This window comes from Scyliorhinus canicula, chromosome 5, assembly GCF_902713615.1.
Source record: "Scyliorhinus canicula chromosome 5, sScyCan1.1, whole genome shotgun sequence".
Classification (NCBI taxonomy): Eukaryota; Metazoa; Chordata; class Chondrichthyes; order Carcharhiniformes; family Scyliorhinidae; genus Scyliorhinus; species Scyliorhinus canicula.
Genome location: NC_052150.1, coordinates 154867139 through 154887934, shown reverse-complemented (window position 1 = coordinate 154887934; position 20796 = coordinate 154867139). Strand labels below are relative to the sequence as shown.

The 20796-nt window shown below is 43.3% G+C and overlaps 1 protein-coding gene across 2 annotated transcripts in view; it reads right to left on the bottom strand.

The window, feature by feature from the left end:
- LOC119966342 (ras-related protein Rab-5A) overlaps positions 1-20074 on the bottom strand; it is a 47213-nt gene extending 27139 nt beyond the window's left edge. The window contains exons 1-3 of one of the 2 annotated variants that reach the window (XM_038797847.1): positions 19902-20043; positions 1175-1193; positions 857-1092 (exon numbers count right to left, since the gene is read on the bottom strand). In XM_038797847.1, the coding sequence (XP_038653775.1) occupies positions 857-1022 (166 nt within the window). In that variant the 5' untranslated portion in view covers positions 1023-1092; positions 1175-1193; positions 19902-20043. Of the gene's footprint in view, positions 1-856; positions 1093-1174; positions 1194-19901 lie in introns of both variants that reach the window. The other variant, XM_038797846.1, reaches the window with a different exon arrangement.
- Between the last annotated feature and the right edge of the window lie 722 nt (positions 20075-20796).

Below are 20796 nucleotides of genomic sequence, written 5' to 3'. Positions count from 1 at the left end.
AGGCTAAGGGGGGCAGAAACTACAGCACCCATGACAGGAAACAAGTGACCTTAGCAAAACCAAGTCTATCAGCAGGTGCTGCATCACTCCCAGTAAATTTCCTCTTTGAGTAGCAGCAAAAATCTCCAAACACTTCTACTAATTCCCCAATAGCAGGAAATGTCAAATAGCAATCTTAAAGTGGCGAACAAATCCTTTAAATAACATTGTTAGGAGTCTTATCCTGCTGCTGAACATGTTTGGTTGTACAATATTGAGAGTGCGCACAAATTGGGGCACGCAGATCCAAATGGCTTTGCTAGTCAAACCAGTGTTACACCAACCTCTGTCACATACATCTGGCACACACTGCCAGCTCCATAGAAATGACCTAGCCAAAATGTTGGCCCAAGAAAGATCGTACAAAGTGCACATGCCAGATACAATTATGAGCCCCACAAAAGCACATACAGTACAAAAAGGATGAGTGCCACACAGCCAAAGTTTGCTGCACAAATCCCTAATCAAAAGCCTCTCCAAAATAAATCTTACCACGGTTAGTATTTCAAAAGAAACAAAGTAAATTTTCACCAGCAAAAAAACAGAAGTACCAATGATTTTAACATGCTAAATGACAGATGATCAAATTTACTTAAGTTACTTATTTCTTCCCATCAACCTCTGGTGTACTTTGAAGTACATGGGCCACCACTAAACTTTTAATCCCATCCTCCTTTCTGAAAACACCAGAGATGTTAATCTATGAAACAGGCAGGGAAATATGGATGTAGGGTATACAAATATTTACAGAAAAAAGTATGACTAGATACAATTACAGTAAAGCTTTGAGATAAATCCTCAGTAAATTAAAACTTACCACCAATAGTACTTTCTTGATATTCATGGAACTGTCCCTTCACAAAACGTAGCACTAAACTAGACTTGCCAACAGCAGACTCTCCAAGTAGAACAAGCTTGAACTGGCAGATTTTGTTAGCAGCAGCTGGTCCATTCGGTCTCGCTGCGCCTCCCCGATTTGCCATGTCCTAATTAGTTACCAGATCCACTCGTGCCAAATAAATACTTGCTCCTGGTCTCCTCTTCAGTTTTACGCTAAAAAGAAATAAGACCTTTCTTGAAGCAATGGGAATGTAAAAATATACAATCCAGCTGGGGTTTTGAGATGAGTAAATACCTTCAGAAATGTTCCATTCCTGCACCAAAAATACAAGAGGTTTTTAAGTTAATCAAATACAGAAAATGGCATTTGCTGGAAATCTGAAACAAATAGGAAATGCTGGAAATCTACAGAAAATTAAAATCAGAAGACATTAAAGTTGTGTTCATTACAACTGAAGACACCAACTCCACCCATTGAAGAGGTCAAATCCAAGTCATTTTGATTCTACCCAACTGAAATAACTTCAAGAAAAGCAGCAAATTCTCTCACTATGGGTGCATAGTAAAAACATTTTCCATCAACCAGGCTGTTTTCCTCTTTGCTCATTCCTTCAAGATGCTGTCAGACACGCCTTTATACCATGAGCCTTGTTTCTTCTAGTCTTTTCTTCACTTTGTTCTTCTGTAAGCCAACAGACCCAGCTGGACAGCTACATGCTTTGATCACCTTTCAATTACCTTCAATAACTCAAGTGAAATTAGGCACAAAAGTTTAAGAGTTGGAGGCAACAGAAGATAGAAAAGAAAATCAATCCAAAATTCTTAGAATTGGTTCTTTGATACCCACCTTACAGCACTTCAGATGCAAGGTGCTTCTGGAGCTTCCAATGGCTCATGTGCAATTAATTATTAACATAACTGAGACCCAGGCTATTAGAATAGATGGCATTGAGGTGCGTAGGGAAGAAGTGTTGGCAATTCTGGACAAGGTGAAAATAGATAAGTCCCCGGGGCCTGATGGGATTTATCCTAGGATTCTCTGGGAAGCCAGGGAAGAGATTGCTGAGCCTTTGGCTTTGATTTTTAGGTCATCATTGGCTACAGGAATAGTGCCAGAGGACTGGAGGATAGCAAATGTGGTCCCTTTGTTCAAGAAGGGGAGTAGAGATAACCCCGGTAACTATAGGCCGGTGAGCCTAACGTCTGTGGTGGGTAAAGTCTTGGAGAGGATTATAAAAGATAAGATTTATAATCATCTAGATAGGAATAATATGATTAGGGATAGTCAGCATGGTTTTGTGAAGGGTAGGTCATGCCTCACAAACCTTATCGAGTTCTTTGAGAAGGTGACTGAACAGGTGGACGAGGGTAAAGCAGTTGATGTGGTGTATATGGATTTCAGTAAAGCGTTTGATAAGGTTCCCCACGGTCGGCTATTGCAGAAAATACGGAGGCTGGGGATTGAGGGTGATTTAGAGATGTGGATCAGAAATTGGCTAGTTGAAAGAAGACAGAGAGTGGTGGTTGATGGGAAATGTTCAGAATGGAGTTCAGTTACGAGTGGCGTACCACAAGGATCTGTTCTGGGGCCGTTGCTGTTTGTCATTTTTATAAATGACCTAGAGGAGGGCGCAGAAGGATGGGTAAGTAAATTTGCACAGTGCGGAAGGATGTTGCAGGTTACAGAGGGACATAGATAAGCTGCAAAGCTGGGCTGAGAGGTGGCAAATGGAGTTTAATGTGGAGAAGTGTGAGGTGATTCACTTTGGAAAGAATAACAGGAATGCGGAATATTTGGCTAATGGTAAAATTCTTGGTAGTGTGGATGAGCAGAGGGATCTCGGTGTCCATGTACATAGATCCCTGAAAGTTGCCACCCAGGTTGATAGGGTTGTGAAGAAGGCCTATGGTGTGATGGCCTTTATTGGTAGAGGGATTGAGTTCCGGAGCCATGAGGTCATGTTGCAGTTGTACAAAACTCTAGTACGGCCGCATTTGGAGTATTGCGTACAGTTCTGGTCGCCTCATTATAGGAAGGACGTGGATGCTTTGGAACGGGTGCAGAGGAGATTTACCAGGATGTTGCCTGGTATGGAGGGAAAATCTTATGAGGAAAGGCTGATGGACTTGGTTGTTTTCGTTAGAGAGAAGAAGGTTAAGAGGTGACCTAATAGAGGCATACAAAATGATCAGAGGGTTAGATAGGGTGGACAGCGAGAGCCTTCTCCCGCGGATGGAGGTGGCTATCACGAGGGGACATAGCCTTAAACTGAGGGGTAATAGATATAGGACAGAGGTCAGAGGTGGGTTTTTTACGCAAAGAGTGGTGAGGCCGTGGAATGACCTACCTGCAACAGTAGTGAACTCGCCAACATTGAGGGCATTTAAAAGTTTATTGGATAAGCATATGGATGATAAGGGCATAGTGTAGGTTAGATGGCCTTTAGTTTTTTTCCATGTCGGTGCAACATTGAGGGCCGAAGGGCCTGTACTGCGCTGTATCGTTCTATGTTCTATGTACTGCGTGAATCACACAAACCAAGATGGTCTCAGATTGGATATTTATTCTATTGAGTTAAGTGATATCAGGTGGATTGGAATTAGGATGATACAATTCGTTCCAGGTATGGGAAAAGTCAGCTTTGAACAGTTTGAAATAAGCAATTTCTAAACTTTTTACAAAGTCCATTTTGCCTGAAATAAGAGCAGAAGACCACAAGACACGAGGAGGAGAATTAGGCCACTAGGCCAATCGAATATGCTCCACCATTCAATCATGGATGATTTTTTTCTCATCCCTGTTCTCCTGCCTTCTCCTCATAATCCCTGATCCCCTTATTAATCAAGAACCTATCTGTGTCTTAAAGGCGCTCAGTGATTTGGCCTCCATAGCCTTCTGCAACAAAGACTTCCACAAATTCATCACCCTCTGGCTGAAGAAATTCCTCCCCATTTCTTTTTTAAAGGATCATCTCTTCAGTCAGAGGTTGTGCCCTGGGTTCTAGTTTCTCCTATCAGTGGAAACATCCTCGTCACGTCCACACTATCCAGGCCTCGCAGTATCCTGCAAGTTTCAATAAGATCCGCCCCCTCATCCTTCTAAAATCCAATGAGTACAGACCCAGAGTCCTCGATCGCTACTCATATGCCAAGCTCTTAATTCCAGGGATCATTCTTGTGAACCTCCTCTGGACCCTTTCCAAGCCAGTACATCCTTCCTTAGATACAAGGCACAAAACTGTTCACAATACTCCAAAATGGAGTCTAATCAGAGCCATATTCAGCCTCAGAAGTGCATCCCTGGTCTTGTATTCTAGCCCCTTCGTGATGAATACTAACACTGCATTCGCCTTCCTAACTGCCGACTGAACCTGCACGTTAACCTTAAGAGAATCTTGACCAGGGACTCCCAAATCCCTTTAGCTTGATTTATCATGCTGCACATTACCTACACAATAACTAGAATGAAAAAAAGTGAACCAGTGTGGATATTCCACTGAGGATCTGGTTTTGAAAACTGTTCTGAGGATCACTGTCTGTGCGGAATCTGCCCGTTCTCCCCGTGTCTGCTTGTGTTTCTTCCAGTACTCCAGTTTCCTCCCACAAAGGGGCAGCAGGGTAGCATGGTGGTTAGCATAAATGCTTCACAGCTCCAGGGTCCCAGGTTCGATTCCCGACTGGGTCACTGTCTGTGTGGAGTCTGCACGTCCTCCCCGTGTGCGTGGGTTTCCTCCGGGTGCTCCGGTTTCCTCCCACAGTCCAAAGATGTGCGGGTTAGGTGGATTGGCCATGCTAAATTGCCCGTAGTGTCCTAATAAAAGTAAGGTTAATGGGGGGGTTGTTGGGTTACAGGTATAGGGTGGATACGTGGGTTTGAGTAGGGTGATCATGGCTCGGCACAACATTGAGGGCCGAAGGGCCTGTGCTGTGCTGTACTGTTCTATGTTCTAAAGTCCTGAAAGATGTGCTTGTGAGCTGAATTGGACATTCTGAATTCTTCTTCATTGTACCTGAACAGGTACAGGAGTGTGGCGACTAGGGGATTTTCACAGTAACTTCATTGCAATGTTAATGTAAGCCTACTAGTGGCAAGAATAAAGATTATAAAGATAATAAAGATTATAAAGAGGAAATCATTTTTTTAACCACCTTGGACATCAAGATTACGCCAAAATGTGGAATGTGTTTTAAGTTGCTATATAGTTTCTCAACAAATTTCTGTTCATAACAGCTCCAATTTCATGGCAGGTTCAGTCCTCTTGACCTGTTGTTCCATCAGCAAATACTCATTCTATGCCAAATGCATATCAGCAACTTCCTCCATTCATTATCCAACCACATCTACTTCCACCAAATGACTCCACTTTACATTCCTATGGGTTGCACATCCTCAGTTCAATCTTCATAGTTCAGTGCTATAGAATTCAGTTTGCTTTAGTAGGATAAAGCAAATCATAATCGCTTTCACTGTTTAATTTCAGATTTCTCATGTCTTCTTATTTTGCTTCCATCCTTAATGCAAAAATATTCTATTAATTTCAAATGGAATCACTGATCACTTCTATTGCCAAATGTTGCCTTTAAAATGCTGTTTCTACTTAAGTGCTTACTCTATAAATAAAAATCCAAGCTTGGCACTTGTTATATTCCTTAGACGGAGAGGTACCCAGACTCTGGATTCTTTCAAACACGATGAAGAGGTTTTATTAAAGAGCTGTTGCTCATGCAATCCAAGATGGAGAATTGCAAAGCCCGCACACCGCTGACTCACTACACATCACATGACGCTTTACCAGGTTATGGATTTTAATAATAATAATCATCTTTATTGTCACAAGTAGGCTTACATTAACACTGTAATGAAGTTACTGTGAAAAGTCCCTAGTCGCCACATCCCGACACCTGTTCGGAGGGACAATTCTGAATATCCAATTCACCCAAGAGCACACCTTTCAGGGCTTGTGGGAGCAAATCGGAGCACCTGGAGGAAACCCACGCAGGATCAGGGAGAACTACAGACTCCACAGTGTCCCAAGCAGAAATCGAACCTGAGACCCTGGAGCTGTGAAGTAACAGTGCTACACACTGTGCTACCGTGCCACCGCATTCTGATACATAACAGCATTAACACCCTTTTTGTACAGTGGCACAAAATACAGGGTCTTGTTTGATGATCTTGCCTTTACACAAATACCTAACCTCCCACTAAGTTACTCTTCTCCGGGGTCTCAAATGCGAATCACTACCTTCAGTTTTCTTCCTCCTACTTTAGTGACATTCTACCACATTTTAAAAAAAAATCCTGAACCCAATTACAGCCAAGGAAAAACATATCTAGTGACTTGCAACTCATTACATTTGAATAATACTTTATGAATGGAATTACATTATTTCAGTTGTTTTTCACAAAACAGATCTTCATAAAATTCTGCTCAAAATGTAGCTAGAATCGAGGCAAGACTTCTGTATGCAAGTGATAGTTTGCATCATTTTCCCAAGCAACTGTATGATTCTTCATTAAGTATTTTAACAGTGACTACAGTTTTTCATTTTATTTGTATTCCTTTGAGCCACTCTTAATACTTTGTACCCCTTTTTTGTATTTTTAATAGCTTTCCCAGTCTATTGTAGTCCCACTTTGCACTGATGTAATCTCCTCTTTCAGTCCTTCTTGGGCAATCCCTCAGCATAAAGGATCATTTGCTTCCCACTCTGGTTCGATGGATTCCAAAATAACTGACTAGTCTAATGCACAATCTGCCGACTGTGCCACATGTGGAGCAGATGATGCTTGAAGGCTTGGGTAAATGAATCGCTTGGGAGGTTTGCGCACTCCATCTGCCACCTCAACTTTACCACTGTATGTTCCCAAAGTCTCTGACCTGTTCAGTGCTATCCCAAAATGTGTCCTCTGTATTTTAGGCAGTTAGATGCCAAAGTCTCCCGTAATTCAACTGTTATGTTTGACTTCTTCAGGCATACTCCTGAAGAGTTTCCGTTGTCCGTCTGGATGTCTCCCGCTGTGATCGAGTTCCAAACAGAGCAAATGCTTCAGGATTCTGTCAAGCATGTAAATCACATTTCCTACCCAGCAGTGGCAAAGTATAACAGATAACAAAATTCATCACCGCCTCTTAACGTGCCATCGGCTGACTGGGGAAAAGAGTACTGAGGAAGAGAGTCGCAAACTCAAAACTACGGTCATGGTTTACTGGGCAGCAATAATCTTTCGCTCATGTGCTTCGGAGACTTGGACGACATACAGTAGGCACTTCAAAGCATTGGAGAAGTACTACCAACAGTGCCTTCCTAAATTCTCCAAATCCAGGGACAAGAAAGATGGTCCAACAGCAGTGTCCTCTCCCAAGCCAGTTTGCCCACCATCGAGGCACCAATCCACTGTTAGCTTTAAACTGTATCTCATCACATTTCATGTGCTTATTATTAGGTATGTACTAATTGTGAATTGTATCAAATATTTTCTTGAATACCTCCCACTGTTTTTAGGTTACCAGCTAATACTTCAGTCCAATTTGTCAGTTTAAGTCTCTTGCTTAGTTTATGACTCACCCACCTCCCTTTCAAACTTCCATATCTAATTCAGTCACGTATGGCTACTGTTCACAAGATGTTCCCTTACTGTGAGATTGTATACCGGATTTGGCTCATTACTTGCCACCAAATCCAGTATGGAGGTAATTGGAAAAACAAAGGTTAATTAAACTCAGGGAAACTCAGCAAGCCATTCAGTTCAGAGAATCTCTTCGGTGTAGAAGGAAGCCATTCAGCCCATCGTGTCTGCACCAACCCTTTGAAAGAGCACCTTACCCAAGCCCAATCTTCCCCCCCCCCCCCCCAATGCCTGCAACCCACCCCTAATGGGCAATTTAGCATGACCAATCCACCTAACCTGCAAATCTTTGGACTGTGGGAGGAAACAAGAGCACCTGGAGGAAACCGACACGGACACAGGGAGAATGTGTAAACTCCACACAGTCACCCGAGGTCAGAATCAAACCCAGGTCCCTGGCGCTGTGAGGCAGCCTTGCTAACCACTGTGTGCCCTAGTTAAAGGACAATTAGGGATGGACAACAAATGTCAGCCTTCCTGGGAACACTCGCATTCCATGGAAGAAAAACCTGGCAAGGTTTAATTTTTCAAAGAAAAAATTACTGGCACCCAGTGTTTTTTACATGACCAGAAAAAAGCAAAAAAAAAAATCAGAAAGTCTGAAATCTACAGTCACACAATATAGTGTGCATTACATAGCATAGTCAAAATAGAACAAATGTACAATAATCATTGCCTTCAAAGAGTTAGGACTGATTTAATTTTAAAACGTTAGCCATGATTACCATTTAATATTAATAGCATCTGGTTCTTGCTAGAAGTTTCTGGATAAGATTATACACTGGCAGTGTAGTTCATCTGAATATTCCAACAACACTAACCATCGAGATACATTTATGAAAACATAACACAAAATCAAACAGTTGGAGAGCTGTCGGCACCTAGCAACTATACTCTGGAATAATTGAGTATGTGCGGGCACCAGCCAAGGATTGCACCTGGACAGAAATGGGACAAGCATCCTTGCAGGGAGCATGCTCGTGCTGTTGGGGAGGGTTTAAACTAACTTGGCAGATGGGTGGGATTCTGAAAGATGGTTCAGCACGGGGAGATGCACAGCCAAAATTAGGAGAGACAGCAAGTGAGTCAGGAACGCATAGGAACTATAGGCTAGTTAAGACCATAAGACATCAGAGCAGAATTAGGCCACTTGGTCCAGAGTCTGCTCCACCATTCAATCATGGCTGATATTTTCTCATCTCCATTCTCCTGCCTTCTCCTCATAACCCCTGATCCCCTTATTAACCCCTGATCCCCTTATTAATCAAGAACCTATCGATCTCTGTCTTAAAGATACTCAGTGATTTGACCTCCACGGCCTTCTGCGGTAAAGAGTTCCGCAGATTCACCACCCTCTGGCTGAAGAAATTCCTCCTCATCTCAATTTTAAAGGATCCTCTGATTCTAGTTTTTCCTACAAGTGGAAACATCCTCTCCACGCTCACTCTATCCGGGCCTCACAGTATCCTGTAAATTTTAATAAGATCCCCCTCATCCTTCTAAACTCCCAACGAGTACAGACCCAGAGTCCTCAACCATTCCTCATACGACAAGCTCTTCATTCCAGGGATCATTCTTGTGAACCTCCTATGGACCCTTTCCAAGGACAGCATATCCTTCCTTAGATTTGGGGCCCCAAAACTACTCCCAATACTCCAAATGGGTCTGATACAGCCTCAGAAGTACATCCCTGGTTTTGCAGTCTAGCCCTCTTGACATAAATGCTAACATTATATTTGCCTTAACTGCCGACTGAATCTGTGAATTAACCTTGAGAATCGTGAACAAGGACTCCCAAGTCCCTATGTCATAGATCATAGAATTTACAGTGCAGAAAGAGGCCATTCGGCCCATCGAGTCTGCACCGGCTCTTGGAAAGAGCACCCTACCCAAGGTCAACACCTCCACCCTATCCCCATAACCCAGTAACCCCACCCAACACTAAGGGCAATTTTGGACACCAAGGGCAATTTATCATGGCCAATCCACCTAACCTGCACATCTTTGTGACTGTGGGAGGAAACCGGAGCACCCGGAGGAAACCCACGCACACACGGGGAGGATGTGCAGATCCGCACAGACAGTGACCCAAGCCGGAATCGAACCTGGGACCCTGGAGCTGTGAAGCGATTGTGCTATCCACAATGCTACCGTGCTGCCCGTGCTTCTGATTTCCTAAGCATTTTCCCATTTAAAAAATAGTCTATGCCTAAATTCCTCCTTCCAAAGTGCATAACCTCACACTTTTCCATATTGTATTTCATTTGCCACTTCATTGCCCACTCTCCTAGCTTGCCCAAATCCTTCTACAGCCCCCTTGCTTCCTCAATACTACCTGTCCCTCTACAGATCTTTCTATCATCTACAAACTTAGCAACAGTGCCTTTGTTCCTTCTTCCAGATCATTAATGTATATTGTGAAACGTTGTGGTCCCAGCATAGACCCCTGAGGCGCACCACTAGTCACCGGCTGCGATCCTGAAAATACCCCTTTATCCCCACTCTTTGCCTTATGCCAGTCAGCCAATCCTCGATCCATGCCAGGATCATATCCTTAACACCGTGGGTTTGTAATTTATTTAACAGTTTCCTATGCGCCACCTTGTCAAAGGCCTTCTGGAAATCTGAATAAATCATATCCACTGTTTCTCCTTTGTCGAACTTCCTTGCTACCTCCTCAAAAGAACATTAACAGATTTGTCAGAGACGACCTCTCTTTGACAAAGCAGTGCTGACTCAGTCCTATTTTACCATGCTCTTCCAAGTACTTCGCGACCTCATCTTTGATAACAGACTCTAAAATCTTACCAATGCCTGAAGTCAGGCTAACCGGCCTATAATTTCCCATCTTCTGCCTCCCTCCCTTCTTAAAACAGTGGTGCTACATTAGCCACTTTCCAGTCCTCTGGGACCCTTCATGCTTCCAGTGATTCCTGAAAGATCATCACTAATGCCTCCACAATCTCTTTTAGGTCCCTGGGGTGTAGTCCATCCGGTCGAGGTGACTTATCCACCTTCAGACCTTTCAGTTTCCCTAGAAGCTTCTCCTTAGTAATGGTCACTGCTTTCACCTCTGCCCCTTATTTCTCCAGGAGCTTTGGCATCCCACTGGTGTCTTCCACCGTGAAGACTGATGCAAAGTAACTATTCAGTTCTGCCATTTCTTTGTTTCCTATCACTTCTCCAACCACATTTTCTAGTGGTCCAATGTCTATATTTGCCTCTCTCACCTTTTCATAGAATTTCATAGAATTTACAGTGCAGAAGGAGGCCATTCGGCCCATCGAGTCTGCACCGGCTCCTGGAAAGAGCACCCTACCCAAGGTTAACACCACCCTATCCCCATAACCCAGTAACCCCACCCAACACTAAGGGCAATCTTGGACACTAAGGGCAATTTATCATGGCCAATCCACCTAACCTGCACATCTTTGGACTGTGGGAGGAAACCGGAGCACCCGGAGGAAACCCACGCACACACGGGGAGGATGTGCAGACTCCGCACAGACAGTGACCCAAGCCGGAATCGAACCTGGGACCCTGGAGCTGTGAAGCGATTGTGCTATCCACAATGCTACCGTGCTGCCGTTTTGTATATTGAAAAAAATTATTTCTATATTCCTTTATATATTACTAGCTAGCGTGCACATATACTTAATCTTCTCCCCCCTTATTGCTTTTTTAGTTGTCCTCTGCTCGCTTTTGAAGGCTTCCCAATCCTCTGGCTTCCCATTCATCCTCGCCACTTTGTTAAGACACAATGGAATTTGGCAAATTTGGATGGTATTTATTTTAAAGCAAAGAGTCTGATGAACAAGGCAGATGAGTTCAGGGCACAAAACATGGGGGCACAATGCAATTGCTGTCACAGACATGGGGGCAACAGTAGCACAGTGAGGCAACATGGTAGCAGTGGTTAGTACTGTTGCTTTGATTCCCAGCTTGGCTCAATGTCTGTGCAGAGTCTGCACATTCTCCCCGTGTCTGCATGGGTTTCCTCCCACAAGCCCCGAAAGGCGTGCTTGTTACGTGAATTGGGCATTCTGAATTCTCCGTGTACCCGAACAGGCTCCGGAATGTGATGACTCGGGGCTTTTCACAATAACTTCATTGCAGTGTTGATGCAAGCCTACTTGTGACAACTAAGATTATTGTTATCAAAGAGGAAATCATTTATTACCACCTTAGACATCAAGATTATTATTGGTTGAGGGGCAGGACTGGCAGCTCAATATTGCAGGATACAGGATCTTCAGGTGAGACAGGGAAGGAGGTAAAAGAGGATGGGGTGTCATAACTTTGATCAAAGAATCAATTATAGCAGTAAGGAGAGACGACATCTTAGAAGACTCTTCAAATGAAGCCTTTTGGATAGAACTTGAAAACCAAAAAGTAGCAACACATTGCTGGGACTGTTCTATAGGCCCCCCAACAGTCCGAAATAAATAAAAGATCAGCTATGCAGGCAAATTTCAGAGAAGTATAAAAGTAATAAGTAGGGATAGTGGGGGAATTTCAATTTACCCAACTGGGGAAGATATAGTGTGAAAGGTTTAGAGGGAGCAGAATTCTTAAAAATGCATCCAGGAGAACATTTTAAGCCAATACATAGAGGATCCTACAAGAGAGGTTAGGCAACAAAGTTGGGCAAGTGGTTGAAGTTTCAAAGGGGGAAGCATTTTTCAGACAGCGATCATAACTCCATTAGATTCAAGATTGTTATAGAAAAGGACAGGGATGGACCCCAAGCTCAAGGTTCTAAAGTGGGGAATGACCGATTTTAATAAGATCAGATATGATTTGGCCAGAGTGGAGTGGGAGCAGATGCATTTAGGTAAATCTGTGACTGAATAGTGGGATGTATACGAGTTAATAGGGAGAGTACGGGACCAACATGTTCCAATAAAGAACAAGAGTGGGACCAACAAATCCAATGAACCCTGGATATAGAGGGATATACATCATTGGATGAAGAGAAAAAGTGTAGCTTATAGCATATAGAAGACCCAAAACAGCAGAAGCCCGAGAGTATATAATGTGCAAAAGGGAACTTAAAAAGGAAATTACGAGCGCAAAAAAGGGACATGAAAGGATATTGGCAGGTAAAATAAATGAACATTCCAAGGTGTTTTCCAAATACATTATGGGTAAAAGACTAACTAGGGAAAGAACAGGGCCCATTCAGGACAACAGTGGTAATTGGTGCATGGAGCCGAAGACATATGTAGGGTTCTAAATGAAAACATCGTGTCAGTGTACATTAGTGAGAGGGACAATGTGGGTACAAAAATTATGGAGAAGGACAGTGATAAAATTAAATTAACCAGAATTTCTGAATGGTCTGGCGGGGAAGTAGATTAATGACCAGGGCCTGATGAAATGAATCCCAGGCTGTTGATTGAGACAAGGGAGGAAATAGCAGGGGCACTGGCAATAATTTTCAAATCCTCCAGAAGTGCCAGAGGACTGAAGGATAGCTAAGTGGTACCATTATTGAATTAGAGAGGAAGCGATAAACAAGGAAACCACCTGCCAGTCAGTCTGATCTGTGGTGGGGAAACTATTGGAAGCAATTCTGAGACACTGAATTAATCTGCACTTGGGCGAGGCAGGGATTAATCAAGAACAGTCAGCATGGTTTTGTTAAAGGGAGGTCATGTCCCTTTTGTCCCTCATGTCCAATCTACTTTTGGGGTGGCACGTGGGGCACAGTGGTTAGCATGGCTGCCTACGGTGCTGAGGACCCGGGATCGAATACTGGCCCTGGGTCACTATCCGTGTGGAGTTTGCACATTCTCCCAGTGCCTGCATGGGTTTCACCTGCACAACCCAAAGATGTGTAGGTTAAGTGGATTGGCCATGCTAAATTGCCCCTTAATTGGGAAAAAAATAATTGAGTACTCTAATTTTTTTTAAAAACTTGACTTAATATTTTGAAGAGGTAACCAGGTGTGCAGATTAGGTCAATACATTTGACAAAGTCTACTTGGACTTCAAGGCTTTTGATGAGGTTCCATATGAGAGACTGACAGCGAAGTGCTCATGGGATCGAAGGAAATTTGGCAAATTGGATCCAGAATTGGCCGAAAGGCAGGAAGCGATGATCAAGGGGTGTTTTTCTGACTGGAAAACTTTCAGTGGGGTCCCGCAGGGATCAGTGTTGGGGCCCTTGCTGTTTGTGGTTTATATAAATGATTTAGACTTGAATGTAGGAGTGCTGATCAGTAGGTTCGCAGATTATACAAAAATCGGTGGGGTGGTAAATAGTGAGGTTAGCCTTAGATTACAGGATTATAGGCAGGCTGATCAGTGACAAATGGAATTCAATCTGGATAAGTGTAAGGTGATGCACTTGGGCAGGACAAAAAAGGCAAGGGAATGCATGATAAACGGCAGGACGCTGGGAAGCACCGAGGATCAGAGGGACCTTGGTGTCCATATACAGTGGCCCCTTAAAAGTAGGACAGGTGGACACAGTGGTTAAGGCAGCATGTGGTATATTTGCCTTTATTAGCTGATGCACAGAGTTTAAGAGCAGGGAAGTTATGCTGGAACTGTATTAAATGATGGTTAGGCCACAGCTAGTTGTGTACAGTTCTGGAATCTCCATTCTAGGCGAGATGTGACAGCACTGGAAAGGGTGCAGAGGAGATATATCAGGATGTTGCCTGGGCTGGAGAGCTTTAGCTCTGAAGAGAGTGGATAGAATTGGATTGTTTTCCTTGGAGCAGAGGGTGGGGATCGACAGGAAGAAAATTTTCCCTTGATGGAGGGGTCAATGACCAGAGGGCATAGATTTATGGTAGGGGGCAGGAGGTTTGGAGGAGATGTGAGGGGAAACGTTTTCACCCCCAGGGTGGCGGGAAACTTACTGCCTGAAAGGGTGGTGCAAGCTGAGACCCTCATAACATTTAAGCATTTAGATGGGTACTTGCAATGCCAACAGCGCTATAGGCCAAGTGCTGAAAAATGGGATTAGAATAGCTGTGGTTGTTTTTGACCAATGCAAACGCGATGGGACAAAGGGTCTTTTCTGTGCTGTAGACCTCTATGACTCTATGAAAGCTAGTAACATTCTTTATGATAATATGCAGTTGTAATGCCACCACTCAGCAGTTGAGGTTTGCTTTGGGAATGTCAACTCCTGCCAGGCGGTTTCTGTAGGACAATCTAATTTGCAACAATATAACTGCACTAAACTCTTACAAATAGTTGCATAAAACAGATTACATCACCAAAGGTAATCAATAGCATATTTGTTCTTTGTTATTACAATGTTGTTAAGATGTAGAAGACACTAAGAACTTGGCATGTTAAATAATATCTTGATGCAAAGGATATACTAAACAAAAACACAGCAAATGAAATATGCTTGGATCACCTGGAAATCAAGAGCCTGTGACCATCTTTACAAGTCGACGTAGACCATTTGGCGCATCGAGTCTGCACCGACCCACTCAAGCCCTCACTTCCACCCTATCCCCGTAACCCAATAACCCCATCTAACCTTTTTGGACACTAAGGGCAATTTTGCATTGCCAATCCACCTAACCTGCATGTCTTTGGTGTGGGAGGAAACCCATGCAGACACGGGGAGAACATGCAGACTCTGCAAAGACAGTGACCCAGTGGGGAATTGAACCTGGGACCCTGGCGCTGTGAAGCCACAGTGCTAACCACTTGTGCTACCATGTAATAGATTCCAATCAATCTACATTGAAACTTAAAAGCTTGCACTCATTCTTAAAATTTGCATTCACATACTTGGGAGTCAGCTCACAGGTCCTCAGACTGTAATGATTTACAAGAGAAACATCCCTCTAGCAATAGTTCCAACTTTTACTTCATAGTCATCAAAGGATAGATTTAAAAAAATATTCCACAGAAAGCATGAGTGGTCAGCTTTTTTTCCAGCTTAATGAAGCAGAGTAGAGAAACACATTATTGCAATGAATGAGACGAGCAGCTCAGGATATGATCTTGGGTAAGAACACATCTTGCCAGCAACGTGAGGTACAGCATTTCAGTCCAAAATAAACAAAATGGAAAAATCAGTTACAAGAGGATCTTGTTGCAGTTACTAAATATTGTGCTCATAATTTGAGAAACAGCTTTTGTGGCTACCCATCACTAACATCTGACTAACAACCCAAGGGCAGACACCAAAATCAAAATGACATGGAAGAGTAAAAAAACTAGAGGATCTGATTGCAATGAGAAGTCAGAAGATGGTATTTTATTTAGGATGCAAATGTGGTGTGATGTTGGCTGTCAGTGATTAGACGTAGAATTTACAGTGCAGAAGGAGGCCATTCGGCCCATCGAGTCTGCACCGGCTCCTGGAAAGAGCACCCTACCCAAGGTTAACACCTCCACCCTATCCCCATAACCCAGTAACCCCACCCAACACTAAGGGCAATTTATCATGGCCAATCCACCTAACCTGCACATCTTTGGACTGTGGGAGGAAACCGGAGCACCCGGAAGAAACCCACGCACACACGGGGAGGATGTGCAGACTCCGCACAGACAGACCCAAGCCGGAATCGAACCCGAGACCCTGGAGCTGTGAAGCGATTGTGCTATCCACAATGCTACCGTGCTGACCACGGATATGTGGTAGCATAGTAGAAAGATAGTGTTCGCAGTTTGCAAGGAACTTATTGAGGATTTGGAAGTCAAGAGTAATTGAGATAGAGTAGTGAAGAGGCAGGCAGCAGCATGTGACTAATTGAGGTAATTAGTAGTGTGGAAGACAATGTTCAAGATAGTTTTGGAGATTATAAAAATATTAGTTGAGGAAGTAATTGTGGACGGTCTAGTTAGCATTGGGGAAAGTGATTGTATGAGACAAGTACTGTATTTAAAGGAGTAGTTCATGAGAAAGGAGAGGGCATGTTTGAATGGTGGGCATTGAAAAATATGTACTTTGAGAATAATAGGCATAGACATAGAATTTATAGTGCAGTAGGCGGCCATTCGGCCCTTGGAAAGAACACCCCACACCTCTACCCTATCCTCGTAACCCAGTAACCCCACCTAACCTTTTTGGATATGGGGGGGGGTAAATTTAGCGCGGCCAATCCACTTCACCTGCACATATTTGGACTGTGGGAGGAAACCGGAGCTCCTGGAGGAAACCCACGCAGACACAGGGAGAACATGCTGACTCCGCACAGAATCTAACCTGGGATCTTGAAGCTGTGAAGCAACTGTGCTAACCACTGTTACCGTGCTGCCCCTATACTGCCCAATAAGCACACAGGTCTCCAAAATTAATCGCTTGGATATTAACAGTGAATGTTAGCATACAGCATAAGAACAGAGTGGGTGATTCAGCCTCTTTCAGCTTGTTCCAACCTTCTATTATAAAGATGAAAATCCAGAAACTCCCAACTGTACCTGCACCACAGACAGCAATGGTTCAAGGCAGCGGCTCACCACCACCTTATCAAGGGCAATTAGGGATGGGCAATAAATGCTGGGCCTAATCAGCGACGCCCATCAAACCATGAACATATGTACAACAATTCAAAGATGATCTCTAGCGACTTCAATTACTCATCTTTCTGCTGGTGGTAGTGGAGAAACATAGCAGTTGCTAGAGTTAGAACAGCAGGATAGGACTGGTTATGGCTTGGAAAATAAAAGAGTAGACTTAGACTGAGGATTGGAAATAGATCTACAGAAGGAGGTCATGGTTGAAAGAGTGAGAAAGGGAACCAAAGAGCGAAGAGGACTGAATCGGACAGAGGAGGTATTGAGCAGCAGGGCTGTAGCAGCCACAGGGAAGTGGACTGAGAACAGAGCTGGGGCTCTAAGCCAAGAAATTAAACAAAATTAGCGATAAGACAATACCAAGTACAATATTTAAAATTGGAAAATTGTTTTATCACATTAACGGGTCAAATAGTGTCAAAAACTGGCAAGAGGAGAACTAGCTGGATCCAGGCTAGGAAATTACTGGTAAAGACACAGGAACATTTTGGGGAAGGCAAAAAAAGAACGAAAATGTAATTACTTACAAAAATCTCTCACATCATATTATGAATTCTTGTAAATAAGACGAGCTAAGGCAATTTCATGGTGTCCAGGCCAAATTTCTAGTGGCATCTAAAGTGAATCATCTACAAGTAGTATGGAAGTGAAATGTGAATAACTGTTTCCCAAAATTTGCCCAGAGAGCCAAAACCTAAATCCAAGCTATGCTTCGCGCATGTTACTCTTCATCAAGTTACCTTAAAATAATTTTGGAAGTCACCTTAAAAATGCCCATGAAAAATGGCTTTAGCATTTATTGCTGCAGGAGTCAATATACTGAATTAACTATTGTGCTATGAACTGCAAATATCAAAAATTAAATAATTTGCACTGCAATTACATCCCAATTACAGAAGGTTTTCATGAACACTTAAAAAGTGAGGTAAATATCCTACTCTACAGTGGTTAGCACTGTTGCCTCCGCACCAGGGACCCAGGTTCAATTCCAACCTTAGATGACTATTGAGAGTTTTCACATTCTCCCATGTCTGCGTGGGTTTCCACCCACAGTCCAAAGATGTGGTTAGGTGGATTACAGCACTAGGGCGGGGGAGTGGGCCTAGGTAGGGTGCTCTTTTGGAGGGTTAGTGTAGACTCAATGGGCTGAATGGCTCCCTTCTGCATTGTAGAGATTCTATAATTCTATGCTTCAATGACCGTTGCTACACTTTCTAGTAGGATCTGCAGTAGATGGAAAGGAATTCTAGCAAGCTTCTAATAGTTTCCAAAATGGCTGTGATAAAATTTTAGACAAAGATTCATATTTACAATAGAATCTGCAGTGCAGCTTACACATGATTAGGACTCGTATACAAAGGTGACATTAAATTTATGGGGCAAGATTCAAAACAATACGATAAGAAATAGGGAAATAGTTTAAGCAACAAGGCTCTTCAGGTTACAAACAAAATTGTTTAATGACTTAAAATTAAAATAATGAATTAATTTGAAACAAACATGAACATTTTTTATGAACAGAAAGCCTGTACAGTAACTAAACAGTATTGGAGATATTTGTTCTAGCAGCAGACTGCTAAATACTATTGTAAAGTTTTTTAAAATAAAGACTATGGAAAGAGTATAGTTAGATACGCGAATAGTAGTACACCTATTCATTTTGCAGTCATCCTGTACAAAAATTAGAAGTGTAATTTAAGAGTTTCCTTACTTTTTTCCCTTTAAGTTTCAAGTATTTTTATTCCAAGTTGAAAATTCTGACAGCTTATTCAACAGATAACCAGTTATGTGGATATTTAGCAAGATTTCCAGAAATTAAAGTTATAATTCCAAGTGAACCAAATAATCAGATTGAACCTGCTCTATTTTCTCACCAATTGCATATTTCCAGCATTTTCAATTATTTCAGATTTCAAGCTTCGGCAGTACTTTCATTTAAGGATGATTATTTTCATTCTTATAATAATCGACATTTTCAGTTAAATTGCAATTCGGCCACCCTGTTCTGAACCTGCCGAGGTTTTTGCGGTGCAAAGTGGACAGAATTGAGCTGAGGTGGGCTCTTACGACTTTACATTCTGTTCAAACATACAATTTGACAATCTTGAAGCAACTTCAAACTTGGATGTGCTATCTGGGCAATATGGATAGTTAGCTTTAATTTAAAAAATGTTAATCCGTTTTGCATTCCGATTCTTGGCACCCTGAGAGATTTAATTAATGCGCTTCAAGAAATTCCTTACAAAAGTCCAGACTACATCACCTGCGAGCACTAACCCATTGTTGGCTCCACAGGAATAGAAACGGAATTGCTTACATACCACCTCATCGTAAAGGCAAACCCCAACAATTGATAACAGAAGCGTTTAGATAATAACTGGGGGAAAGAACCTTGTTCTAGTTATATAGCTTACGTCATGCCTGGCTTGCAACAAAAACACTCGGGCCCGGAGGAGAAGGCAGCGCCAGCGGGGGCAGCTGGGAGGGGGGTAAAGGTTCGGGGACAGAGGGAGTCGGAGGGGAGACCTCATCGGCAATGAAGGGCGGTGGTCACGAGGGGGGAGGGGGCATAACCCAACAGCACCGTCTGTGACATTGACCCAGCCCAAACATTTGAGCCTTCTCCCCTCGGCCGCCTCTAAGTCAGCGCCGGACTGTTCACCTGTCTCTCAACTCTGGGGTTTGTTGTCGGTTCTACGTAGCCGGGAGCCGCCATTTTGGGTTTTAAAATGCAGCGACTTCACTGACAGCCCGGGAGAGGAGGGGGCTGCAGCTTCTATCCCCAAACTCACTTTATAAAACACAAATCACTGCAAAATAGATTTGCGGCGGGGAAGGGAGAGTTAAAAAAAAAACCCCGTTCGACTTCCAGCCTCCGCCGCCGACACCTTACCGACTGAAGGAAGCGACGGTCAGTTCAGTGCCGGTTTCCGGCCGCTCTCCGTGCCCGGCCGCTATGACATTAATCCGGGGCCTACTGATTGCCCGAGCACCCGCTCCGCCTCAACACTCGCACCGGAACTCATTGACACACACACAACGCGTCACCTTCCGCCGCCACTCGCGCATGCGCGTTCAGCATACCCGCTTGGCCACTCGCTCGTTGCGACTTCTCGAGGGCGGGTGCTTGGGTGCCAATCGCTCACTTCACTTTATTCACTTTAAGAGTCACCGACTCTTGTGCCTCCTCACAGCTGCTGCCTGACCCGCTGAGCAGATCCAGCACTTCCTGGTTTTTAAATTTCAGATCTCCTGCATATTTTGTGTGCCTCTCTTTTCCTCATATTGATGGCCCAAACTAAATACTGTTTATGAAAATTCTTTTCTAAGGCAGAAAAAAGGCCAAGAACAGGAGAAATCGTTTGGACTTGTTATTTTCAGTTCAAGAATCCATGTACATTTCAAGTTTAGGAGAAAAACTTCAATTTTTAAAATTGGAATCGTGGAACCCATGCAGTGCAGAAGGAGGACGTTCAACCCATTGAGCCTGCACCAATCCTAACCTAGGCCCATTTCCCCCACCTAATCTTTGGACACTATGGGCCAATTCATCTAACTTGCACATCTTTACACTGGAAAACTTACGCAGTGAAGGGAGGATGTGCAAACTCCACACAGTTGCTCAAGGTCGGAATCAAACCCGGGTCCCTAGCTCTATGAGGCATCAGTGCTAACCACTGTGCTACCATCCTACCTAACCATTTACACCAGTGGATTTGATTATGAAAGTGTGACAAGAAAAAAACAGTTCCCGATCAACTGTCTCGATAAATTGTCATCTCATTATG